The 27,995-nt window shown below is 39.5% G+C and overlaps 1 protein-coding gene across 1 annotated transcript; it reads right to left on the reverse strand.

Moving 5' to 3' along the window:
- Positions 1 to 647: 647 nt before the first annotated feature.
- P3H1 (prolyl 3-hydroxylase 1) lies at positions 648 to 27,995 on the reverse strand. The gene is made up of 15 exons (XM_063436709.1): positions 27,523 to 27,995; positions 23,578 to 23,730; positions 21,095 to 21,284; positions 20,653 to 20,784; positions 18,861 to 19,000; positions 16,800 to 16,889; positions 12,111 to 12,163; positions 11,866 to 11,990; positions 10,671 to 10,798; positions 9,657 to 9,752; positions 7,798 to 7,948; positions 6,237 to 6,354; positions 5,254 to 5,329; positions 1,943 to 2,083; positions 648 to 1,440 (listed from the first exon to the last, which is right to left on the reverse strand). Exons 1-15 carry the CDS (start codon positions 27,952 to 27,954, stop codon positions 1,198 to 1,200), a joined length of 2,268 nt encoding a protein of 755 aa, XP_063292779.1. The 5' UTR covers positions 27,955 to 27,995; the 3' UTR covers positions 648 to 1,197.

Below are 27,995 nucleotides of genomic sequence, written 5' to 3' on the forward strand. Positions count from 1 at the left end.
AGCCCCAGGACACCCCTGGAGTGTCCAATTAGGTGTTCCTCCACCAGTGAAACGGTCCGTATTTGTTTGGACTTTCCTCACAGGTGGAACTTCTGTTATATTTACTGTTATCGCATAGCCTGTAATTCTAGAGATCATACAAATATTATAAAAATGTGCCTGTCTAACAAATGCCATAACCTGTATTACCTATGTTAACCTAATCTACCGGATGTCGCTGTTGTGGCACACGCCGGCTGTTTGTTCAATCCGTGCACAACCAAAATAAAGAATTAAAAAAAAAAAAAAAAAAAATTGGGAAAATCAGCTATGGTGAGTTCAGACCAATACTGAAACAATTAAATTCACAAAACTGGATATGGATTAACTGGTATCACATACTAGTGCATCAGATACAATTAGAAAAATAAAAACAATTATAAACCTCTGGAATTCTTAACTGAAGAAATGTTGTGCTAACCAGTTGGTCGTTGGTGACCCAATTTATTAAACTTTTCAATCTAACAAACTGAATCGAATGATTAAAGAGCACAAACATTTTATTTTTATCAAGAAATGTTAAATAAAATAAAATTTTCTTTTTGAAAGTTTATTATTAGTCCAAATTCCATGACCTGAATACTGAAATTCTCAAAATGTTTGGAAGAGAGAAAATAATAGCTTGAGATTTAGGCGTCTTTTCTCCAGAATAGAATGAAGTTGCGAAAAGTGGACAGCATGCTCCCAGAAAATACCACTTTTCTGAAAAACGAATGAATTCTTCTGAAAGTGAACACTGCATAAAAAAAAATTATTTTATCATTTTCCAATTTTTCACTGGCTTCATTTACATGAATTAGTAGGGTGCTGCCTTCTGACCCCAACAACAACTGATACTTTTGTCTACAACAAAACTACTGCACAATGCACACAGTTACAGTACATAGCACCCATGTAATGTTTTCATTGGCTTTCAACGCCTTGGCTCCGCATATAACTATGTACATACAACAAGTGACGTGGAGAGGTATCTGTTTTAGGAAACATTTTGTTTTGCGAAGTGGAAAAAAAATTGAAAACTAAAAAATTAAAACAATCTCAAAAATATCAATCTCTGTTTTCTCTCTTGGTGGAAACAAGTTTTCTCTGATTCACAGATATTCTTAAGGCAAAAGTCTGCGGGTCGCATGCAGAACACAAATAAGGTCCGTGTTAATGTTATAATTCTGTTTTTGCAGAGTCCAATGGAGGTCCTAACATTTCAACAGGACTATCGGAATCCTGCAACATATTGGACTCTTGTGCATCCCGAGGTATGGCATCAGGAGGCACTGCGGCAGTCTGCTCGGAGGTGTTAGCTTCAGAAGAAATGGCCTTGGATGTCTTCTCTTGTCCATTATCTGAAAACACATCTTCGGTATTGAAGAGCATTCTTACCAAGTCATCTGCTTGCACTCGTTCCTGGAATTAATGCAATTTAACATCAATTAAAACAAACATTGTTTGCTCTTTTTTTAACTAGTAATTATCTAGAAGTAACTAGTCGCATTCAACAGCTGTACTCTCAAATGGTCAGATCACCCTATTATTGCTATGGAAAATCTGCACTTGTAGAACGGATATCTGAAACCCCTTGTTAGCTGTCAGATGGGTAGGTTTTCTTCTCAATTCTGTTTGCTCCACAGAGCTTTATCCCTTTAGGTAAAAGTGTGCATGGAGAACTTGGGCTGAAAAGCCGTGAGCACATGCACTCACCTCTGCAAATCAGAGGCTTCCCAGCGAGAATTGGTCATTTCCCTGGGACAGGCTTTCTGCAAAGGCTGCAGACAGATCTGCAGTTTTTGCAAGCGTTTTTTAGATATATCCCTATGCAGGATTTCATTTAGATTGCTAAAAAAAAATTGCACTGGAGTGTTCCTTTAATTCCTGGGCTAAAATCGATAACTATAAAAAAAAAACTTACTCTCTCATTGTGTCGTGGATCAAGCGTGAACCATAGGGCAACAGCACATCTCTGACCTCTGGTTACCGCTCTTACTCCATGAGGGTTCTCTGCTCCAGAAGAAAATCCAACCATTCGTCCACACTGTGGTCGCACTTCTGCCTAATAAAAACAACAACAAAAAAGATTGACATACCATAAAACACAACACAAACTTAAATAATTTTGCTAATAATAATGACCCTTGATAAGCAAGCATTGGTCTTGTATATTTTTCAGTGGGAGTTATTTCTTTTTCTTTTTAAACACATAATATTCTATTTTTCCTTTCAATTTTAGTTCCACAGCGATTTGCTCTAATTGCTGCAGATGTCATAATGTCATAATGGAAGCTATGGCTCTCCACTGATGCATACAAGGTGTTGTACTGGAATGAAGTTTCATTTTTATTTTTCTTAATTGAAATATTACCACAACAGCTGAACACTTGCTGTGCAGTGGTTTATGGGATATGTGTTACACTGCCGTAAATAAATGCATACCTCCCAAAAATGGAAGCTATGGAATCAAGAATGGAGTGGGCAGTGCCCTGAGGGCGTGTTGATAGCGACACCCCTCAAGAGGCCATGCCCATAATAGGTGGATCTGGTGCTGCCTGCATAGTTCCCTGGTGCCCCCCAAAGCAGGACATCAGGGAACTGAATTGGGATGGTGAGACAAGACCCTAAAATTGGGACTTTCCCGCTAAAAGTAGGACTGTTGGGATGCAAGTATAATGTCAGAAACAGAATTGATTGATAAAGTTCAATAGGCACTTTCTGGTCTCTGTAGAAGCTAAAACATTAAAAGCAGAGTATTTAATTTAAGGTGTCTATCTAAAGACTTGCATGTAATTTTTAATAGTAAACAAAGTGTATATCAGAGAGTAAATTTTCCTCTCTATTGTGAGACTCTGCACTCTCTTTATTATAAGACAGAAGTACCACATTCTCTGTAGGCCATCCCTTGTAATCCACTCAGGTAATTACCTCAAGATCTTATACTTTCAGTCATTGAAAATATGCATCACGTTGTAGCGAATTAGAAAGGTTTGCCTTATAAAACAGTAATCAGATGTAATTTTATTTATTTCATAAAACGTTAACGTGCCTAGAAAAACAAGTCTTAAACGAAACACGTGTTTAGAAAAACTATTTTATTATACACACACAAACCAAATCCATTTATGTTCAGACAATTTTCTTTTGGTTTGTTTTTCTCCCATTGAACATTTCCATAAAAAAAATTGTGAGCACCAAAAAAGAAAACACTTCTCTAATTCTAGAAGATATAGGAAGGTTTATTCACTGAAGAAAGAATTGTGGAGAACTAACAAGGGAAAGGAATATTTTAGGCCAAAACAGTCAAATCAGAATAATTTGTTTTAAAACGAGGTTACAGCAGTGAAATCGGCTCCTGGCGCTGAAAAGGACCTATCTGACGACGATTACCACGCCCCCAGTAACAGATCCAGAAAATTAGAACTCAGCTTTACCTGTACATCTCCACCGGATCCCCAGTGGCGATGTCACAATCGGGGGGTCTTCCTAAATTCTGCAAAGTCCCCAGGTGGTAACAGTGCCGCTTTAAGTATGGCTTAACTAAAACTTCCTTGTCCGTTCTCTACATTTTTAAATTCGGTGAATAATCACCAAAGTGTGCTTTGCCAATGTACAAAATCATCTCTAACCTAATTTCTGACTAACCAAATAGATTTTTAATTGACAGTAAGTTATTACACATATTTGGGCGGGGCCGGACCGCCGAAGGGATCAGACGTGCTCCGTCTGAGCTCCCGCTTTGGGGCCGTAAAACGGCGCTAACTGAAGGCTAACTACACCCAGACACCCGCAACGACGACCACACAAACCCCCAGATTCTGGGGTACGAGGGGACACCCCCCGAAACCATACTCGGCACCTACAGTAACCCGATGAAGGCCTGAAGCATGCAGGAGCTTGAGCCGGGTTGAGACGGCCGCTCTCCCGGGTCTCCGGCCGGTGGCTGGGCTCCCCACCCCCTCTGGACCGGGGGGGGTTATCCCGGTCCGCACAAGCGACCATGCCGCCAAGCTGAGTCGCACATTAATACTCTGCAGAGAAACGCTCCCCGGCGATACCCCCCAAGATGGCCGTCGCACACCATTGGTGCAACTTGCTAACAAGATGGAGCCTGCCACAGAAGAAACCACCCACCGCCATCTGACTACCACAACTACCCGCACCAGGGTTGTGTTGGCTGCCCACATCGAGCTGACCGAGGGGATGATTGCACCGCATACCTCGAGCGAAAAACACACTGTCTATGGAGGACACCATCGCTCCTCCTGAGACCCAGCAATGATTGCATCCAGGATCCTCCTGCGAGGCGCAACGCATCCACCAGAGCAAGCAGCCGGCCAGCACTGGTTGTACTCACCGGCAGATCCCAGCAGCCTCCCCTTGCGGGGCATCAGTGGAGGATGACTATGTTGGACTCATGCATGCCACCCAGAGGGACATATCCTCAGTGCACTACGCTAGATACTCCACCTAAGTGCTTTTCACGTGTGCTAGGATGTCTTGCACCCCCTTTTTACTACACTACTTAAAACATGTTTGCTCCCTTGATATCACTCAACACTGGTGGTTGCACTATTTTTGCCCTATCTGATGCGGTCAGCTAGCCTAACAAAGTTATTTCAGCTTGTATACCTTATATTTTATGACACACTAGCTTAATCTTCACCTGACAAAGCTACATTATCAGACACCCTAGCCGGCATCTTATGTTTTCATCTCTTGTCCCTCTTCTGATTATATATCCTATTCAAGCATTGAAAGCATCAGACATACCTATACATATTGTGATGTTCTAAGGCTAGCATAACAACCACTGATTCTCTGCCTAGCTAGACAAGAAATATGCCTGACCATCTCACTAATTAGCTTAGGATATGTCTAATTGTACAGCTTTGCTTATATAATGATTACACATGTTATGTTTTCCCCCTCTGTCATCCCTCGGAACACCCTCCTCTGACATGTGCATCTAGCTAATTCACTTAACCAAAACGTGAACCTAAACTACTGAACCATTGATATTATTACTATAAAAAAGTGCCAGAATAGCAAATGCCATGACTTGTATTATCAATGTTTAATAACTGTCCCTGATGTCGCTGTTGTGGCGCACCAAGGCTACTTGTTAACTTTGTGCACAAATAAAATAAAGAATTTTTAAAAAAAAAAGTTATTACACATATTTGTCAGGTTCTATTCAGTGCAAAGGATATTAACAGGAATGGTACTTACTGTCACTGTTTTTGCATCAAGTTCTGTAAAATAAAAATTTCCACCTTCAAAATCCCCATTTAAATATAATATAGCACTAAAAGAAAGAAAAAAATGAAAGTGCCAAGTGATACACAACTGTGACTTAAAAAAAATGCAAAACAAAACAAAATACAAACATCTTTGCAGTAATTTAACCCTAAACCAGTGGTAAATGCACAATGTTTGGAGTAAATAAGTAAATATTGCGAGAAATGAAATATTAGAATTGTGCACAAATCCCTTTTAGCTGCACCGAATGAATCAATGCCGGTCAATCTATGGTCGAACAAATCGATTTGTTCATCTATAGAGAGTACAGGAATTTGATTTGTTCAGCACAGCTAAATGGGATTTGCGCACAAGTCTACTAAATATTAAGTTTTGATTGCAGTTTAGATTGCTGGATTCATTGTGCAGAATGATCATATTTATTGTCATGGAACATGTAGCTACGTGTCAACGGAATGTTTCGTACAGCAGAAGGATGTAAGTGGGTGAAGCACTGCTACTGTCCCCTCCGGGTTATTTCTTCTGCAAAGTCAAAGTGGCTCTTAAATTAACCGAAAAAGAAAGTGGGTGATGGTGTATGAGGTTTACATGCAATTGTGTAAAAAAAATAAAAATAAACCAGTACATGAATCAGTCTGTCGTTTCTCTGTTGGTGAAATTTCTTTTGTAAACCCTGTATCCGCTGTAGCTAGAGAGCATTGAAGCATATATCTTGGCACCACTGGTCAACAATAAAATATATACCAGAGGGAGCAAAAGACGTTAAGCTTCAGTGCGAATGTATCCTGACCTTAAACACACTCCAAGCCATTAAGCAAAGATGGCAAATGAAAGTTGATGAACAATAGATGCATAGATTAGGTTTCCTACACTTGTTCTTCATTAATCACAAATCTGTTAATTGACGCCATAAAACTCCAAATCAAATGTTGTGCATTTGTTTTTAAATTTACCTGTAATCCCGGAATGTGTAAGCTGGATGCTCCTTTAGGCAAACCATCTCCTCAGAATTTAAAATGCAGTTGTCAACATGAACAGGGTGACTTAAGTCATTTCTTTCATTTTGTTTTGCTAAGAATAAAAAAAAAAACCACAAAACATTAAAATGATTAGCCTATGTGGATTACATCATTAATATGATACAAATGCATTGCCATTTATTATAATAAACATTTTCCTATCCTCAAGACAGCCCCAACATAGTAACCATTCCAAATCCCTACACAGTCTCAAGGATGGAGGGATAGACAGGTGGACAGACTATTATACAAACACAATAGATTTTATATATATTTATATCCGCACGATCCCACATAGAGTAAATTAAGTTGCTTGGCTAAAACCAGCCATCAGTAATTCAAAGAGCATCACAGAGTGTTGGTGCAGCCTGCTAATAAAACCCGATATATACTCAGGGCCCTTCCTACCAAACCAAGAGAAAGCATTTATCCTAAAATGACACCAGGTCCTGCACAGTGAGCGAGTGCAAAGATGTTCAATGAAGGTACTGACGTTTGCACAATCACATAAAAGACAGTTAGGGAGTAGGATAAAAAGTACAGTTGTGCTCAAATGTTTGCATACCCTTGGAGAATTGATAATATATGTACCATTTTTAAAGAAAACACGAGTGAGCAGGCAAAACACGTTTCTTTATTTCTTGTGGGATTCATATTCAACTGTAGGTTGTAACAGAATGGCACACACATAAAACAAAACATGGAAACAAAGAAATAAAATGAAATTACCCCTGTTTAAAAGTCTGCATACCCTTAGTATGTGTATTGCCCAATTTACCATCAATGACGGCATGCAGTGTTTTGTAATAGTTGTCTATGAGGCCCCTAATTCTTGCAGGTGGTTTAGCTGCCCATTAGTCTTGGCAACATGCCTCCAGGTCATGCAAAGTCTTTGGTAAGATCTCAAATGTGCGGTTTATGCCAGATGACCAGAGTGGCTCGATGATATTAAGGTCAGGAGACTGTGATTATCACTCCAGAACCTTCACATTTTTCTGCTGTAACCACTGGAGGGTCATTGCCTTGTGCTTAGGGTAATTATCATGCTGAAAAGTCCAAGAGCGTCCCATGCGCAGCCTTTGTGCCTTAGAATGCAAATTGATTGCCAGTATTTGCTGAAAACATGCTGCATTCCTCTTGCCATCAATTTTCACAAGATTTCCTGTGCCTTTAGTATGTACACTTTTGATCAGATCAGGGCCATTTGGGTGATTTCTGTTATCATTACAATTTAAAAAGGAGCCACACAACTATGATGATCACGATCTTTCAATACATTTTTATTTTTTTTGCATTATCAGTCATTTATTTTTTAAATTAATGCCAAAATTTTACAATTTCTGCCCGGGTATGCAAACATTTAAAGACAACTGTAATTATTTTTTCTTCTTAACTTCATGTTAAAGTATGAACACCCTGACTAGAACTAAAACAGCCAACACTTCCCCAAAAATGAAGCCCCAGACATTGCCACAGACTGTATTGTCACTCTTACCTTCAATGGCACTTCGGCAGACTAAATGGGAGTAGGAGAAGTAAAGAGGGGTGTCCAAGCGAAAGTAGGATTCCACCACCCGCCTGACTTTATCAGTAACGTTATAGTAGAGGTACGCACTCTTTAAAGGGACTTTTCGTTCTTGCCCCAGCTGAAACCCAAAATCAGTGATTAAATGATTACCCTCTGGTACACAGCAACATACCACTTTAAGATGGCGATCACTAGAGTGGTATTATCTATGACAATTTGCAAAAATAAAATGCAGTTGGAAGGATAAAGGGTTGAATTTTTACATTCATAAAAATTTATAATATTCAAATTATGGTGCGATCAGAATGTAACCAACAATGCACACATTAACATAAATTGTCAAATATACATCTATGCAACATTTGCATTCCGTGAGAATTTTCTAAGATCACAGATAGAGCAACTCTGAAAGATAATGTTTTACAACACTTCCATAATGCAATATATGCAAATAAGGAAATACAATGATCACCAACAATATTAAAAAACACCTGCCTAATATTGAGTAGTTCCCACTCATGCTGCCAAAGCAGCTCGGATGCGTCTCCACAAGACCTCTCAATGTATCTTGTTGTATATGGCACCAAGACATTGGCAGCAGATCCTTTACGTCCTGAAAGTTCCGAGGTGGGGCCTCCATGGATCGGATTTGTTCTAGTACATCCCACACATTTTTAATCGGATTGAGATCTGGGGAATTTGGAGGCCAAGGCAACACTTTGAAATCTTTGTCATGTTCCACAAACCATTCCTGAACAATTTTTGCAGTGTGTCACGGTGCATTATCCTGTTGAAAGAGGTCACTGCCACCAGGGAACACCACTGCCATGAAGGGGTGTATGTGGTCTGCAACAATTTCTAGGTAGGTGGTATATGTCAAAGTAGCATTCACATGAATAGCAGGACCCAAAAACATTGTCCAGAGCATAATACTGTCTCTGCCGGCCTATAATCTTCCCATAGTGCATCCTGCTGACATCTTTAACCCAGGTAAACGGCACACATGCACCCGGCCATCCACCTGAGTGTTACAGTAGTTCTTCTGCGTGATCAGCCCAGTGATGAGCTAGCCTTCATTCCCCACATGCAGAAATGAGCCTGGGCGCCCATGACCCTGACATTGGTTCACAGGTTATCTTTCCTTTTGGTAGATACTAACCACTGCATACCAGGAACACCACACAAGACTTGCCATTTTGGAAATGCTCTGAACCAGTTATTTATCCATCAATATTTGGCCTTTATAAAAATCACTCAGATCTTTTCGCTTGCCTGTTTTTTTCTGCTTCCAACACATGAATTTCAAGAACTGACTGCTCACTTGCTGTCCAATATATTCCACCCTTTTACAGGTACCATTGTAAAGATATCATCAATGTTATTCACTTCACCTGTCAGTGGTTTTAACGTTGTGGCTGATCAGTGTATATTATTGCCACTTTTTTCTGAATTCCACTCTCACAATTCTTTCGATTCCCTTGGCAACATCCTGCAGTTTTAAAACACACCTTATCATCTGAATTGTTTAAAACGGATTATTGTGCAAAGGGGCCAACTTAATATATAAAAAATTGTCCTGGAAATTATTTAACTCCATGTCTAGTTTGAACTAAATTCGCTGCTGATTCCGGAAGTATATGGCATCAATTCTTTTTTATAATCCACTACTAAAATCACTAAAGTGAGAATTGTAGAAAAGTGAAAATGCCCAGCTAAAAATATTTTCCAAATCAGCTATTTTTTTTCCACTTATATGCCTTAACCTTGCAATTCCCTTACCAACATTTACAATTCCAGACAGTTATAGCATAATACACTTAATGTACCTTAAGGGCTTTCAATACGGTTACTCCATAAAACTTTTCATTAGGAGTGTGAGGAGACGTCGTACCTCGGTAGCCATCACCAGCAGATGAAGCAGCCTAAGACACAAAGAACAGGAAATTCCTAATCAGTCCAAAACCTCATCATTCACTCTGATCACCAAGACTTATTACATTTTGACTCCCTCTATATGAGTAAATTGCTTGCTATGACTTCCATCGTGAAAGTCATAGTTCTACAACAACCGGATATCTACATTTGGCCACTTCTGACCTAGGACTTGGTTCATTAAACTGAAGTCTTTACATACCCATCTCTTTTATTCAGTGGGAGTTCAAGTTGGGTTGTGCGGGCTGTGGATGCCAGTATCAATTACTTTTTCTGTATATGCGTAAAATACCCAAATGGCAAAATGATGAGACCCTGTTAAACTTGTAGTGGTTGCTAGACAACCCTTGCGCCTTCCCTTGGTTTAATATCAAACTGTTTGGGAATGTTTTGATGTAAACTGGCGCTCTTTTTAGCAACCAGGGACCACCCACCCATCTTGATCGCATTGATAATCATCAAATATAATTACAATGCCGCTAACATGTCCCAGTACAAAATGAACATTGATAATGCAAAAGTGTTTATTCCAATGTATTATTATTAATTCAGCAGAGTTAGGGGCAGGCCCTGGGAACACCCCTGATTACATTCAAACTTTCCTTTTTTTTTATGAAACCAAAGTTCAGTGCAAAGACACACTAGGCAGCAGAACCACTAAAGCAAGCTGACTTGGTTAAGTTGCTTAGAGTGTCTATTAAGGGTTTACTGTGCTGCAGGTGAACTTCTGGACAGCATCAGTTTCACCGGAATAACAAACATTGGGCAATGTGTGTACAGACCTTGTATCAAATATATTACCAGACCATACAGTGACCTTAAGTGACCTGGTGTTGTTAACTTATCACTGCTTTTACGAGTGTTGGAAAAGTATCTGCACAGCACACTTGTAAGTATAATGCACTTACGTTGGATAGTCTTAAAAGATCTCGACATTCTTCTTCAGAGATGACCCCGTCTGTCACTACTCTCTGAGACCCATTCAGAGTCTTTGAGTTCATGGCCACACTGATCCCATCAAACAAAACTGGACCACCTACAAAGGAAGATATTCATTTCACAATCAGAATTTTGGATCTTTTTCTGAAGATTTAGACTACGATGTCAAGTATGCAAATAGTTAATAAAATGAAAAGTAACTACTGATGAAGAAAAAAAAAATTTAAGGGATCATTTCAGGCACTACAATTCTTAGTATTACAATTTAGAAAATTTGGGGTAAGCCCGTATATTCCAAAGGGAAAACAGTGGAGGTGCACATTATGTGTGCTTATTACATCATGCATGTGCAGTAGAGGTCCCATTTGATTCCTTGGGTTACACAATGTATTATCAGAGATAGCTTTGATGGCTCTTTATTGAGGATTTGGTGCATGAGAGACACCTTAATAATCATTTTTGATAACTCGCCTTTGAGAATACTTAAAAAATGTCTAATTTAAAGGGATACTCCAGGTATCTTGCAAGTTGTGATACTATGTGATCTCCTGCCCCAATAATCTTTCAAAACCTGGTGTAATGTTAAGTCCACCCTTCACTCAGAAACATCACACGAGCATCTATGGAATGTGCATAGATTCTTCACAGAGATCTATGACGGAACCTGTAGATTTATGGTTTTATCTGTAGCTCCACAGATGATAAAAAAAATAAAAATTGAGCCATTATTTTCATTGATGCCTTTTCATGAATGAGGAAGCTCCCAGTTCTGAATACCCATCTCTTATCCCTTTCCTAGGCATGGGTTTATGGCATACTCTTTTCTCCTAATGAACATAACAGAAGTACCAGGATCAGCTGAAACGTCTGCAGAGCTCAATAACAGCTGCAAATCATTTCAATTTGCAGCAAAAGCATGAATTTCCAAATATATTATTTGGTATTTTAGTTGTTTATTTTAAAGATGCTCAATGCTTAATTTTTCAATTTTGGTCTATAATTTGCATTTAGATCTCTACGGTTATTCAATTCCAAGTTCAATGAACCAATTCCTTGTCTACCTCAATATCTGGCAAACTTTCCCCAATAGGAAACGGAAGAGATTAAAATACAAAACAGGCAGAAAAATTACAAGAAATGTAGGGGGAAAAATAAGGCCCTCACCTTCTCGTATTGTCGATTTTGCAAACTCCAAAGTTTCTTTATTTTTCTCTTCCACTAAAGTCTCAATCTCTTTCATTAAATTCCCAATTTCTTCAGATATTCTAGCTGCTGTCTCACGCTCTACCCTGAACAAGTGCAAGATAATAAAAAAATAATAAAAAAACTGTTTTAATTAATTTTGATTGGCCTATTTATTTTGAGTTATACTTAGCAGTTCTAAAAATGTAGCAACACAAGTTTCTTACTTTTGTTTTTCTCGTAGTCTTTTGGGCATTATATTTTCAGGAGTCCAGGCATCCTTGAAAACAATAAAGTATATACTTTTTAGCATTTGTGTCTCAAGAACAGAGCTGCAGAATGTTTTAGATCAATAGACATTTAGCAAGTTAGAACAATAATGGATAGTTGATCTGTGCAAATCTCTGTAGACCTCACAGGATTATAATTAATGAACTACCAGGGAAATTCACAAAAGTATAAATACACTCCGTATTAGCAAAATCCAGTTAAAATAGCTAAATTACTGACAAATCAGCAAATCTTATATTTAATATAGGCTAATACAGTATATTGACAATATTTGCCAAGTTGCAATGTGGGCAGCAGGAAAATGGTTAAAATAATACATTAAATAAACTCTATATACATGAAATAAACTAAATAGTTACATTTTATTTTTTGAAATGTATAGGGACCCTCTGGAATTGACCCTTTCTCTCCAGAATGTTGATATCAAAATGCTGCCAGTTACAGTTAATCTAATGATAGCTAATGGTATACATAAAGTACCTGCTTGCAAATTCAACTCAACTCAATTTCCACCACTGGGTACCATATTTCAGTTGTTCCTGTGCATCCGGATATTTTGAAATCCAGTCTATATTTAAAGGGACACTATAGTCACCAGAACAACTACAGCTTATTGCATTTGTTCTGGTGAGTAGAATCATTCCCTTCATGCTTTTTGCAGTAAACACTGTCTTTTCAGAGAAAATGCAGTGTTTAAATCACAGTGTAGGGATAACTCCATTGGCCACTTCTTATTTGTTTTATTCTTTATTTTTGCGTGCAAATAACAAGCAGTTACAAATGCGTTTGTAATGCCCCAGAAGCATATACTCAAGGTTGAACAATAATCAGTAAATTGGTAAGGCATAACATGGATCTACAATGCACATATTTGTATTAATATAATAACATGGAGATTAGTCGAGAAAAAGGTCATATTTGAAAACATGCTGGTATCAATTAGCCTGAGACATTAATCTAAGCCACTCATTTTAAGCCACTCGAAACAGAAGACTGTGTGTGCGCGTGTCTACTAAAAGTAGAGTGTGTTTGGGCTGTGCATGTCCAGAGTATTATGCAGGCGACTGTAATAGGCGAGACACACCATTTTGTATGTGTGTGAGTATATAGGAAATTACCAATTGAAAAAAATTATCAGGTTACGCTAAAAAAGGAAAGGCATAAACAATAATTAGGCAGAGCGCAAGTAATTAACTCTAGCGAAAATACAGGTGGTGTCACTGGACGCAAACATCATCTGGGGGACAGTTTAAGAAAACGGGGGAAAGCGTAGTTGGTGACGGTCCACGAGGAGGTGGAGCGCAGTGGCCCCTAAGGCAACAAAACTAAGCATAACAGTCAGCCAATTTCGCTCATTTAGTGGGCACTGCCCCTGTAGTAGCAATGGCACAAGACCTGCATAGCAGAATCCCGCCGTCCCCAGGTTTCAACATAGTCCTTAGCAACATACCAAGGTGTTTTTTCTTTGCCAAGGAGTTTTCCCTTGCGGACAGTAGTGATCTTCTGAGGGTGTGGGTTGCGCTTGGTGAGGCGTCCCCCATTGAACCGCGGCCTGGGAAGGTAGCAGTCCAAAGCAGGGCCAAGCCTCCGTCGCCGCTCTGTACGTCGGGGCACCAGCCTCCTTGCCGCCCTTTTCAATGTAGCGTTAGCACTGTGTTCAGCAGGCATTTGCTTGGTGTCGATGTAGGCAAGATCCTGTTGAAATGCTAGCGAGTCTTCTGATCGTACTGCATGTCGCTTGATCCTGTGCCAGAGTTGTACCCACAGTCTCTCAAAGGCATGGGATATCCGTTCCTCCTTTGTGTCCCATAGATTGGATGCAGGAGTGGAAGTAGGCTCTCCAGCGGCAGCCATATTGCCGTGCTTTTGCGAGTAGACAGCTCCACTGTTTCTGCCTGTTCCAGGGCACATGAGTATGTCTGCACCTCTGTGGGGATTGGGATAACCCTCACTGATCCGGGCGGGGGAGAGGGGTAGGAGCCCGTCTCACCCATCTCCCATGCCTTTAGGTCGCATGTTGTGGTGCCGGCTTCCCCCATCCAGTAGCGTTGAGTAAGAGGTCCCCAGAGTCGTCGGTTTACTACCCCACTGCATGGAGTGCATGTTGGGGTGATTTCAGACTTGAGGTCTGGGGTTCGCTCCGTTTTTGTGGCTGACACCGTGGGAGCTCTCGGCACACGCCTGTTCGGTTCGGCTGCTAAGCTCTGCCCCCCCACTGGCCACTTCTTATATGGCTACTAGAGGTGCTTACTGGGGCAGTACTGCAGTGTGCAGCACTGTCATTCAGTGTCTCCACCCTCTGCATGGCGACACTGAATTTTCCTCACAAATGCATTGATTCAGTTCATCTCTATGAGGAGATGCTGATTGGTCAGGGCTGTGTTTGACTTGTGCTGGCTCTGCTCCTGATCTGCCTCCTTGACAGTCTTAGCCAATCCTATGGGGAAGCATTGTGATTGGCTCAGACCACCACTTCTGATTAGGTCAGCAGACAGCAGGCAGGTCAGAGGCAGTTCAGGGGCAGGGGCAGTAGCTGCAGACTTGAATACAAGTAAGATTTTACTTTATTTAGGCAGGCCTGGGGAGCTGGATGGTGGTTTAACAAACATGTTTGTGTTCCTGACCCTATAGTGTTCTTTTAAGGTAAATTGGAGGCTGTATTGCAAAATCAAGACATTAATAAATATTGATAATTCAGAATGAGTGCAAAGTGAATATAGTAAAAAGAATTTACTGAACTGCAACATTTAGGCCAAAATAACAGATTTGGAAATAGTTCCCGCTATAATCACAATTTGGATATTTAAACCTAAATGTTGCAATTCAGTAAATTCTTTTTACTATATTTTTAATTTCATACAATTTAATGTTTACTGAATAAACCCGACAAAGATTATCACTAAACCATGAATTGTTGGAAATTCACAAGGAAGTCGCAAGTTTTAAGGCAAACTAGTCAAATTAGATAAAACTTTCAATGTCAAGTGACTTGGAGATTTTTTTTTCCTCTAAAAAGTCTACTTTGGCCTAATATTTGCAATATCCTGCTAAAACCTTAACAATTTGCAATTAAGTGAAAAAACCCGCAAAACTGAGGATTGTTGCAAATTGACGGCAAACAATTTGAAAACCCTGTCCAACTCCGTACATTTTCCATCTTGATTATCTAATACTGACATATGAAAATCCCTGACAATTTCTGTTGTAGTGAATAACCCTGACAGTAACTTCGGACCACATTACCCATTTAACCAGTAACTGTTCTGCAATATATATACTGCGTGCAGCACCTTTCTAGAATAAATATTCTGGTTTGTGAAGTTCCCTGACCGGTTCAATATGGCCTATTTACAAATGAAGGGCTGATTTTCCTTTATTATCATGATGATGTATTTGCTGGGCCCCCAAATCCTTACCAACCTCTTAAAACACCTACATAAATACCTGTAATTTGCATTTGCCTTTTTCTTAACTATGAACAGACTTTTCCAGATTCTGTTAACACCCATTCTTTAGACATTACTGTCTACCACCAACAGCAAAAACCCTGACATACAAAATCATCGCAGATGGTTGAAAATCTTTTTAGAAAATACAACAAATCTCAAAACAATTTAATTCACTGCTCTCTTACAACATGACAATGTTACTTGTATGATAAGTTCACTCTGACCAAAAATCTCCTGACTTTCATTTAACCCCCAAAGCTTTCTCTGCCTGGTCATGTGTTTTAGTACTCCCAAACCAGAACATTGGCAACAAGTTTCTAATCACTGCCAACTGCTGACTTTTCAAGTAAGAGCCCAGAAGTAGATGCATTCTGTATGTTTGGGGGCGTTTAGTGCAAAAAATAAAAATAAAAATAAAAAGGGAGCTAAAAGCTAAGATAGGGCAGAATGGATAAGTAATGAACAGACAGTCATTTGAACCCAATCATTGCTTGTAATATTTACCACTAGTATTTGTACAACGTAGGATAATTTCGGTGGTCAAACATGACTGTATATGCAGAGAGCAGACCAGTACATTTAAAGGACCACTATAGTGCCAGGAAAATACTCGTTTTCCTGGCAATATAGTGCCCTGAGGGTGCCCCCACCCTCAGGGTCCCCCTCCCGCCCGGCTCTGGAAAGGGGAAAAGGGGTAAAACTTACCTTTTTCCAGCGCTGGGCGGGGAGCTCTCTGCCTCCGATCCTCCTCCGTTCCTCCCCGTCGGCTGAATGCACACTCGCGGCAAGAGCTGCGCGCGCATTCAGCCGGTCGCATAGGAAAGCCTTTACAATGCTTTCCTATGGACGCTTGCGTGCTCTCACTGTGATTTTCACAGTGAGAATCACGCAAGCGCCTCTAGCGGCTGTCAATGAGACAGCCACTAGAGGATTTGGGGGAAGGCTTAACCCATTTATAAACATAGCAATTTCTCTGAAACTGCTATGTTTATAAAAAAAATGGGTTAACCCTAGCTGGACCTGGCACCCAGACCATTTCATTAAGCTGAAGTGGTCTGGGTGCCTAGAGTGGTCCTAAGACAGACTTTATGGAATCCAAAACATGTGAAGCTTTCATACAATATAAAAATCAAATTTTTAAGCAATTTTACACCTTGTATGCCACCTGATACTCACTGGGTCAACAAATGCAATTCCAAAGTTTTCATAAGCAAAGTAGAGCAATTCTTTCTCCAACAGGCTGCGCTGAATGTACATCTTTATTTCCTGAAAATGTAAAGCAATGCACAGTTACCATCATGTAATAGAGCACCTACAGTAAGCAGGCCCTAAACAAATCGAGGGGCTTATTCACTAAACACACTAAATTGATTGCACTAAATTTAAATCCAATCTGCCACGATTCAGGCTAAAAACAGCCAAGCTGTATAGCTAGTCTGGGAAAGGTTTCCAAATCACCATTTTTAAGTCGCGATATTGAAATCTGGTTTTGAAGTCAATACAGTTCACTGTTTAGTAAATAAATCCCTGATTTTAGTTCTTCTGCAGTTTCCTAGGTTTCTCCTGTTCAAAAAGACAAATACAGTGTGAGGGTAGTATTGATAATTAATATATAATGAGTGTGAAAGCAGAATTACAAGGTACTGTGTAGGTATAATGATACACTTGTTTATTTTCAGGCTTCAGTGGGTGAGAACAGCTCGAACGGTCACCACCGACTGACGGTCCCTCCATAGTAAACAAAATGAGAGGCTTACTGGATTAAGGAGAGCAATGAAGCTAAATACAAAATATTTGGGATTCTGGCTCTGACATCTTCCCATAATATGTAATGCGCACGGCAGAACCTTCCTTTCACCATGCTGTCTGCATTATCAACCACTCCTTTCGTGATACCTTACCAACCAGTTTTGTCTAACACGTTATATCAAACTGAGAAGTTTGGCAGAAGACCTACCATAAGACCGAGGGGTTTAAGCCCTCCAAAATGAGAACCAACAAAAATGTGGAAGATGGTTAGGATTATGAAGGTTAAAACGGAACATTTATTAATGGTAGCTTACAATGAGTAGAACTACATTCAATAATGCAATAAGCCAATCTGCCATAATTAATAAAAACATGAAGAAAAAAAAAAGGGAAAAATAAAGATTATAATATAACTGATTTGATTTCCTCTCAATATAATTCCAACCATTTAGAGAATGATTAACAAATAATTAATATGAGTACCCAAATAGAAAATCGTAGACACAATTTTTCATAGAATCAGTGTTGCAAATTGTTATAGAATATTGCACTATAACCTCCCTCAATTATTCCTATTGAGTCAGTATGAACAGTGGAAAACTGTTAATTGAATAAAAAATAAATAAAAAAAAAAAAACAAGAGATCAAGAAAAACTACATTGGCAGTATGTGTTCACTGGCCTTCACGGCCCGCATTACAGGATTTGCGCTATTTAGCGTATCCCATAGTCAATCTTCAGATAGATGGCTATTGGGCAGTGAAAAATGATTCCTCTTTAACAACTACTGTAGTTGTACCTCTGTATCAACAATATAGAAATAGAATGTTAAAGAGGATCTCTAAGAACTGTAACTGCAAAAACTCAGCTGTCAATCAGTCAAGGCAAAAGGAATGCTCAGTTACATCTACATGCAATGTGTGCACAGTGCACCAATAATATGGAACAAAATTTCTACTCCCAGACAGAGAGAAAGCCGTAGATCCCAGCTCTGCCAATCGTTAAAGACAGCTTTGTTCACTAGCTTTAACAGTAAATGTGTTGCATAGGATGGCTCTTGGGGGGATAAACTACCGGTACTTATCCCATAAATCCTGGTGGAGAGGTGAATCCGCTAAATGAAGCACCGAGAGAAACACTGAACAGGGTTTATATATATATTAATTATTATTATTATTATATTTATTTTTTTGCATGCACTTTTTAATGTATTTTCTTTATCATGCATAAAAGAGAATTAGATCCCCCCATAAATTCCCCTCTATAAAAGGTATTGCCAGGATTAACATTTTAATTTCACTCTTTATTGCTGCTTTTTAGCAGACTGTCCCATTTTTCTGAGTGTCTTTTTATTGGGTGAGCTGACTCCTAATCAGACACACATACATTGCCCTTTTAAAATATATCCATAGCCTCTGAGCCTATTGAGAGAATACAAAGGTGCATAATTTGCAAATGCTTGTAGATTAGTATAATTTTTACCACTTACCTCCCTTGCGTTAATTAAACTTGCATCTTTCTCCCCTAGAACCACAGAGTAATAAGCCATATTCTGATTCATAACCTCATCTTCTGGGTAGAACAGAAGGTACGTTTTTGCACATGCAATAGCTTGTGTGTAGTTCTCGGCTGTAAGAAGACCATAGGTAGATTTTAAAAATGATTTTAATTTTTTTTTTTAATGAGTTGATAATTGGTGTTTTAGGTTTGTAAGGGAGTAGATTTATTAAAAAAATAAAATTAATATTTATTTAAAAGGAGCCAACAATTTACAATGCTTTACAATGATAGTCTATATAGTTACTATAGGTCTCCCAATAGAAGACATACAGGTTTATATATGCCGTGTTCTTTATTTATGAAACATATGAACATTTTCATGTGATTGCAGGTAAGCAATAAATGTAGAATTTTATTGTAATGCCATTCATTTATTTACTAACGAGTGAACTAAAAAACAAAAAAAACATTTTATTAAAGGGTTACTCTAACCGTTTGGAAGGGGGGGGGATCTTCTCTGTGTAATGTACCCCATTGGGCACTATAAATTAAGATCCTCCATACTTTCCTGGAATCCAGACTTTTAGACTTGACATCATAGGGTGTCTCATTCAGTCCAATCTCAGATTTCTGTGATTGGAGCGTTTTGCCAGTTCAGAGCACATGCGTGCAATCTGAGCCAATGAGGGAAGGGAGTAGAAATGAATGGGTAGAGAGAGTGCGAGGGGATTTCAATTCAAATATAAAAAAAAAAAAAGCCTATACAATTAGCAAAGGGAGACGGGAAAAACAAAACAAACAAAAAAACTAAAATCAAAACACAACTACCTTCCCCTTGTAGGCACCTGACACACAATATGACACCAGATAGAAAAAAATGCATAGAACTAACATTAGGCAGCTTTGAACAAAGTTTTTGGCTGCCTAAGTCATGTGTACTGGGGGGTGCAACTTGCCCTGGGAACACAAAAAAAAAAAAAAAAAAAAAAATCAGTATGTGCAGTGTTTCAATCATAAACACTGCACATATAGACTCCTTCCACCATGACTGCTTCAGTGGTCACGGTTGTTGGAGTAACCCTTTAAGTTGGGGGAAAATTGATTTTCTTACTTGGCCAAATTATACTCACTTTTTGAAAATAAATGTATTACTTCAACAGTTCAGTATTCTGTGAACAAACCTAGCTCACTATGAAAAGGTAGAAAATAACAGAATTTCCACACAGTCTTTACCCAGTCTGTCCGCAGTGTCTTATTTACACTCTTAATTTATAGAAATCGTTAAGTGATACAATTGTATTATCAAAAAAGTATCACGCACTGGTGTTACAGTGACAGATCTTTATTTGAAAAACAATAATATGTTTTGGGGAAAAAAAAGCAAAAAAAAAAAAAAAAAAAAACTCATGTGAGCTGTAGTTAATCCGGGAAATAAGACATGATCCCACTTATTTGCAGGCCGATGGGATCAGCCTCTCACCGCCATCCAAATGTGGAGGAAAATCGATTTTGCCAATACATTAGAAACAAGCGGACAGGGGGCTGGGCAGTGGGTTCCATGGGGACCCCAGTTCTGGTCAAACTGATTGACAAAAACGTTGACCCAGAACCAGCAGACTCTGCCTATAACCTATTAGCATCATGACCACTACAATGGCATGTTGTTGTTATGGTGTTTACACTTCTTTATTTTCAAGCTAAACAATTGTATTCCTGTCTGAAGGTGGGCTTGTAACACTTTACTATAACTATTCTTTTTGGCAGAAGGAAAGTGAACTTACTGCTGTAATATGCAAACTGCAGGTAGTGATAGTGAGATGGAAGGAAATCTGGAATAGGTTTTTCACGGCCTGGGTGTGAAGCCAGTTCGGAGACACAGCCCTGCCTGCAGCTCATCACCTGTACATAGTGATCTGAAAAGCAAAAAACAGCTTTATGCCAGGACACTTATATTTCTTAGTGATTAATGTTCATGGACTAAACTTCTCAGCCGACAAAAAAATAAATGTTAACGCTCGGATATAGAAACTATTTTTGTTAAAAATAGAAAACGGAACCACATGTATTGAAAAGATTAGTATTATTATGAATGCATACTGTCTCTTTAATGAATTAAACCATGCGCGGACTGGCAGAACATATTTTAGGAACTTTGCATCATCCACCACCACGTCAGAGCTACTGACCACCCTGTTCCTTCTCCCTCTTTCCCACTGGCCGTACCTGTAATGCTCTGGAATAAGTCTGCGCTGTAATCCATATAATTATAGCCGTCATAGTCATACGATCCTTCGCAGAGGCTCCGGCACTCAAGATCGGCTACAAAATATTCCTCCAGGGCGGTTTCTAAATGTGTAATAGAAGAGGCGAACTCCTCGTCTGAGTAGTCGGTCACTCCCAGACGGAACTCTTGCTGGTATAAATAAAATAGAATGCAAATGTATCTTGGTGTTCATTTACTAATTTATGGGGGAATTAAAGAATTAGCACATTCTTGGAAAGTTTGCAATTAGTCCTAAACAGTTCATGGTTTGGTGAAATCACACTATTGGGCCCTGAATGCCTAAGTGTTTGATAGTTTTAATTTATTTTTAATTCTGTGACCAAAATCATTTTTCCTTTCACTTCCTTTCAATGAAGAATAAAAAATAAAAAAAAATGAATAAAAAATATATACCAATAATACACATTTTGAAAACAAAAACACAAAATAATAAGGTTTTGGTAATTTCGAGTCATTTTTATTTTGCTTTCTCTTTGTCTAGTTTAATATTCGTTCTAGTAATAAGCACAATTCTACGTTATTCTGTAAGTATATACCATGCCTTGCATTCCTCCAAAGCAATCTAATCTCTTACAAGGTGCTCTGTAATCCTGAGCATTGGATATACAGGTGATACTCGAAAAATTAGAATATCGCGCAAAAGTTCATTTATTTCAGTAATGCAACGTAAAAGGGGAAACTAATATATGAGATAGACGCATTACATGCAAAGCAAGATAGTTCAAGCCGTGATTTGTCATAAGTGCGATGATTATGGCTTACAGCTCATGAAAACCCCAAATCCACAATCTCAGTAAATTAGAACATTACATGCAATCAATAAAACAAGGAGTGTACATAGAACAATATTAGACCTCTGAAAAGTATAAGCATGCATATGGACTCAGTACTTGGTTTGGGCCCCTTTTGCAGCAATTACTGGAATGGAAGCTATCAGCCTGTGGCACTGCTGAGGTGTTATGGAAGACCAGGATGCTTCAATACCGGCCTTCAGCTCTTCTGCATTGTTCGGTCTCATGTCTCTCATCTTTCTCTTGTCAATGCCCCATAGATTCTCAATGGGGTCCAGGTCAGGCGAGTTTGCTGGCCAATCAAGCACAGTAATCCCACGGTCACTGAACCAGGCTTTGGTGCTTTTGGCAGTATGGAAAATGCTGGATAATAAAGTCAGCATCCCCATAAAGCTCGTCTGCGGAAGGAAGCATGAAGTGCTCCAAAATCCCCTGGAAGACGGCTGCGTTGACCCTGGACTTATTGAAGCACAGTGGACCAACACCAGCAGATGACATGGCTCCCCAAATCAACACAGACTGTGGAAACTTCACACTGGACTTCAAGCATCTTGCAGTGTGTGCCTCTATATTCTTCCTCCAGACTCTGGGTCCTTTGATTCCAAATGAGATGCAAAAGTTGCTCTCATCAGAAAAGAGGACTTTGGACCACTGAGCAACAGACCAGGTCTGTTTTTCTTTAGCCCAGGTAAGACGCTTCTGACATTGTTTGTTGTTCAGGAGGGGCTTGACAAGAGGAATACGACATCTGAAGCCCATGTCCAGGATCAGTCTGTGTGTGGTGGCTCTTGATACACTGACTCCAGCCTCAGTCCACTCCTTGTGAAAGTCCAACACTTTTGAATGGCCTTGCCTGACAATCCTCTCCAGGCGGAGGTCATCCCTGCTGCTTGTGCACCTTTTTCTTCCACATAGCTTTCTATTAATGTGCTTTGATACAGCACTTTGGGAACACCTTATGGAGGGTGTCAATGATGGTTATCTGCACAACTGTCAGGTCAGAAGTTTTCCCCATGATTGTGATTCCTACTGAACCAGACTGAGAGACCATTTAAAGGCTCAGCAACCCTTTGCAGGTGTTATGGCTTACTTAGCTGATTAGAGTGGGACACTGTGAGCCTAGAATATCGCACCTTTTCACAATATTCTAATTTACTGAGAATGTGGATTTGGGGTTTTCATGAGCTGTAAGCCATAATCATCGCACTTATGACAAATCACGGCTTGAACTATCTTGCTTTGCATGTAATGCGTCTATCTCATATATTAGTTTCCCCTTTTACGTTGCATTACTGAAATAAATGAACTTTTGCGCGATATTCTAATTTTTCGAGTATCACCTGTATGTCAAACAACAATATACAGGTAGCATCAAGAAAAATACTCTTAACACAATAGTATTTAATAATAAGAGCAACAAAAACAATATTGCTCTTATTATTATTATTATATACGATTGTGTTTGGAGTATTTTTCTTGGCGCTACCTGTATATTGTTGTTTGACTTGTTCCAGTTTTCTTGGGGGTTGGAGGGATATTCCTATGATCAGGTGTGCTGTCTCCCATCCTAGTGTTCTTAGTTTGTTTAGCCAACTCTATCCCTTGTTCATTGGATACATGTATTCACATACCATGTGAGGCTTGGCTTCCAGGTCTCTGAAGTCCGAGTCTTTGACTCCTGCCATCATTTTATAATATTCCAAATTCTGTCTCATTTCCAGGTGATCGGGATTCACCACGTAAAACGTGTGAGCGGCAGCTACTGCTTTGTCAATCTTGTGGATCTAAAAGGAAAGAGATACAGTGAGGCGCGAAAAGATAAGACATAAAGACACGATGGGACACAGTGATCAGCAGGTCCCTGTCAAATTATAAAAGTTGATAGTGGATCATAGTGCAGTATGTAGAGGTGAGTGGAAACAAAAATCACTGCTTTTAAAAGATATTTGTTTAAATAATTATTCCAAGCACCAAAAAACACCAAAATAATAAAATTCAATCATTAAAGAAAAATAAATAAACATGGATTGAATGACCATTGGTGAAAGTGAGGACATATAGGAATTCTGAAAATATGCTCACACATTCCTGCGTCCTGGCTTACGGGTTAATCTCTCGAACAAATGACACCAGAAATCCAGAAATGTTATAGTAGTTAGACTGAAGCAAACATCTAAAAAGAACAGAGAGCTATTAAGACAGATGTTAGTAGGATACAGCAGAGTAAGTGACAATAAGCGCTGCGGATTCAAGCGTAAGATTCCACCTAAATTTTGCTATCTGTTTTAATATATTTTTCAGTGATTGGCGTTGTACTATTATTTGCAGTATTACATTAATTAGAATGTCTCCATTGAAGCAGGGTTAACGACACCCAGTTACCGCAGAAACTGGATGTTAATCCAGCCGCTCATTCATTGGCTTGGAGAGGCAGCTGACCGCTCTCAGCCAATGAAAGAGTATCTGTGCATGTAAATTTGCACAGAATTTAAATTAGTCAATGCTAGTTGGCATTGATGCCCCATGACACTGACAAAGCTATGCCTCGTTATGTGACGCTTTTCACAGCAAAACACTGCAAAGACCTACTCCAGGCACCATGACTACTACAAATCACTGAAGTGGTCATGGTGCCTGGAGGAACCATTTGATATAGATAATCATACTTAAATATAGATTGTGGGGAAAATTCTCCATTTGACTCACTAAGGTTCAAAGATTGTTTATATTTTCATACAAATCAGGTCATCGGATGTATCAATTCCTAATTCAACATGGATTATTCGCTAAACCAGATACTGATCAGGAAATTATAAATTGTAGCCCCAAATATTCAAATTAGAAACAGCTGGATACGAAAACATTTCCAATTGTGAATAACCCTGAGAGAGTCTGTCACTTTGGGGGACATTAAACCGGAGAAACAATGTAAAAACATTGCCACATTTGCAAACTCCCATAAATCCCAGTCAAGGAGGCACAGTCCGTATTACAGGCTCCAGTGCCACCATCTCAGAAGTGGGACACATGTTCCCAATCATTACCTAAAATTTCTCCGAACAGTCCCACCCTGAGCAAACCCCACTGAAACCCCTAAAATCAAAGCCTCTCTCTTTGTCCATTTGTCCACATGACAATCAAAGATGAGAAAGGCAAACAGGAAGTGGGTTTTACAGTAGTGTAACACTCACAAAGTTAAAGGCATTGAGGCGCTGGCCCAGAGGGGAATGTATGTCAAACTTTTACAGTGAATATACAGTTTATCTATATGAATATCTATAAGTTTGATATTCATAGCATAAAGAAGGGGGGTGGGTGGGGAGGGGGGGATTCATGCTAAATTTAGCCTGCCATGACATGTTCACTATAATGGCTTTTTGACGAGGACCAAAATGATGACCATGGAATTTGCTTTGTGACTCATTCTCCAGGTTTCATAATATAGAACATAAAAAAAATAAACTTGCGGAAACACTTCTATAGGATTAGTGTCTCTGTTGCTTTGGGCCAGCAGGTCTGATGCAGTGACAAGTCATTGTGGACAATTGCCTGGGTCATATATCTGTGAGACGGGCTGGACTGCAGGTGCCAGGGCAACCCAGGCCAGTGTCAAACTGTATGAAAAAGGTTTAACTCCAAAGAGTGAAATGGCACGCTGGCATGATAACCACAACATTGTGTTACAGTGGTTATGGTATTTAGAGTGCCGCTTTAATTCTACCTGGTGGGCAACATATAGCATATCAAACCTGCACTCAAAATTATTTTTCTAAACTAGTGACTGTATATTTTCTATCTCTCTGAGGGTAAGGGCGAGCACAATAAACAACACAAGAGAGTGCCAAAAATGTCACACTATGTTCTAAAAGCACTGGTACCTTCAGTGCCATAAATAAATAACTAATGGCTCAGCTTATTGGAACCGGAGAATATATACTGTGAAAAAAAATACTATTCCAAGCAAGGCATTCTAAACATTACACCACTCAGCACAAAATTCAGGTGATTTAAAAAAAATATTTTAAAACTGGAAGAAATTCATGAGTCATATACTGGGGAAAATAATGAAAAAGTTAGTATGAATTCATAGTAATACATACAAAGGGCCTGGTTTTAATTCAGCTACTTTGGCATAAATGTAAAATCCACTTTTAATTCCCTAAAATCATTACCCAACAGCTGACTTGAAGAATTATTCAATTTTGGTCTTATTTTGGTCTAAAATGTGAAATTTGCTATGAATTCCTGACAATTTGCAGTTTAGTAAATATTGCAGTGGCTGTCTGGGGAAAGGGGAATGTCTCTTTAAAATTCCTTACTGTGGGAGAGAGAGCAGCCCACAGCTTGTACTATTAGAGGCTTTCCCCACCTCAATACGTGGCAGTGCATTGAATGGGGGAGGGAAGGCATCTTATAACTCAGTAAGCGAACTCTAGACATGTACCCCTTGAAGAGAGTGCTGGGATTGATTTAAACAGAGAGCATTTATTTAAATAGAAATCAGGGGTAAGAGCAGTAAATGAAGACAAACAAAGTTGTATATCAGGGCACTAGGCAGATTCTAGAATCACTCATTTACTATAGGTTAAAGCTATGCAAAATAATACTTCATGGCTTGAAAATTCATATTTGTATAAACATGCAACAGGCAAGATCTATTGTTTCACTTGCTGTGGATTGTAGCTCTCATAATGCACGAACAGAGTTTAAATCAGGGATTGCTAATATTAGTACTGCAGGGTTTGAGAATCCCATTTCACATAATGCTCAGCCAGACTTTATTTTACAAGTTTCATCACTGATCTACAGACTGGAGAAAAAGTTATATAGGCAGACCTTCAGGCTACTGTTCATCTATGTACTAGGGATGGATTACCAGACACGTGTCATCATGTTAACCCATTGCAATCCTTGGCTTTCCAATAACCACGTATCTGCAGATGAGAGCATCTTTATATGCATAATGAGCAATTCTGGGGCAACGTTCTAAGTAGAACAGTCACCATGGAAACCAATGGAATGTTGTAACTGATTGCTCCAGTTTTAGAACCAATACTTTACTGCACACATCTTGGGTACATATGAAGTGCTATCAAAGGAGGACAGGCAGATGTTCAGTTCAGATTAACATTTCCACTACTATTTCTGTAGATATACACATAATCAACTACCTCTAGTTTATATATTATTATAAAATTGAAATAAATATTTTATACACAGTGATGACTGAACATTATCAGAGTGTTGGGGAACTGGAGTTATTTTTATTTTTTTTTAGTAATCAATGGCCTTTAACACCCTGCAGCTATGCATTTCACAGCAGATTAAATCAGACTATCCCTTAAAATGCCAGCATTGCCACCCCCATACACAGCAGGTAAATGATGAAGATACAAAGCAGCGATGAGAGGTGAATATCTGTATTATCTGCTGTAACCAGGTAAAAAAAAAAGCAGACTATGGAAACGAAAAAAGGTAAAACCAGGCAGGGGTACCATCTCTGTCGGGATGCCATTCCATGCACAGAAGACCGTTGTTGGTGATATAAAGAAGTATTATATTACAGAAGTAGCTACCTTGAAATAGGCCACTTGGAGGTAATTGTAGGGGGTCCTCTTCTTAAATTCCTGCTCCATCTCCTCTGCTGCCAGGAACATGCTGGTGGGGCCCCCCAATTTCTCCAGCTCGCACTGTTTCAGGCACTCAGCCCTGGCTAGCACAGTGCGGAAGAAGGAGAGGTCCTGCACGGGTCCCCAGCTGGGGGGCTGGCCGGTGAAGTCGCTCTGGTTGGCGCAGTGCGTCCTGCAGCTGATCCGGTGGCGGCGGAGGAGCTCCCGGTTCCGCAGTGCCTTCTCCATGGACAGGATGACGGACGGCCAGTCGTTGCGGTGATACGCCTCCACCCCGCTGTCGTACAAGAAGTCGTAGGGCTCCATTGGGGCGGCCAGGAGCGCTGTGCAGAGGGCGAGCAGGGAGAGGGTCCCAGGGAGCAGCAAGGAGGGCGCCATGACGGAGACCAAGAGCAGGACAAGTGAGCCAGCACCGCTGG

The sequence above is a fragment of the Pelobates fuscus genome, chromosome 11 (genome assembly GCF_036172605.1).
Source record: "Pelobates fuscus isolate aPelFus1 chromosome 11, aPelFus1.pri, whole genome shotgun sequence".
Lineage (NCBI taxonomy): Eukaryota > Metazoa > Chordata > Amphibia > Anura > Pelobatidae > Pelobates > Pelobates fuscus.

Excerpts from the sequence above, each read along its gene's own strand:
- P3H1 (XM_063436709.1), bottom strand. The coding sequence starts at position 27,954 with ATGGCGCCCTCCTTGCTGCTCCCTGGGACCCTCTCCCTGCTCGCCCTC. Across the intron at positions 21,285-23,577 it reads TGGAAGCCAAGCCTCACATG|CAAGAGTTCCGTCTGGGAGT; the intron begins GTATGTGAATAC and ends TATTTATACCAG. Across the intron at positions 7,949-9,656 it reads CCGTATTGAAAGCCCTTAAG|CTGGGGCAAGAACGAAAAGT; the intron begins GTACATTAAGTG and ends TTTGGGTTTCAG.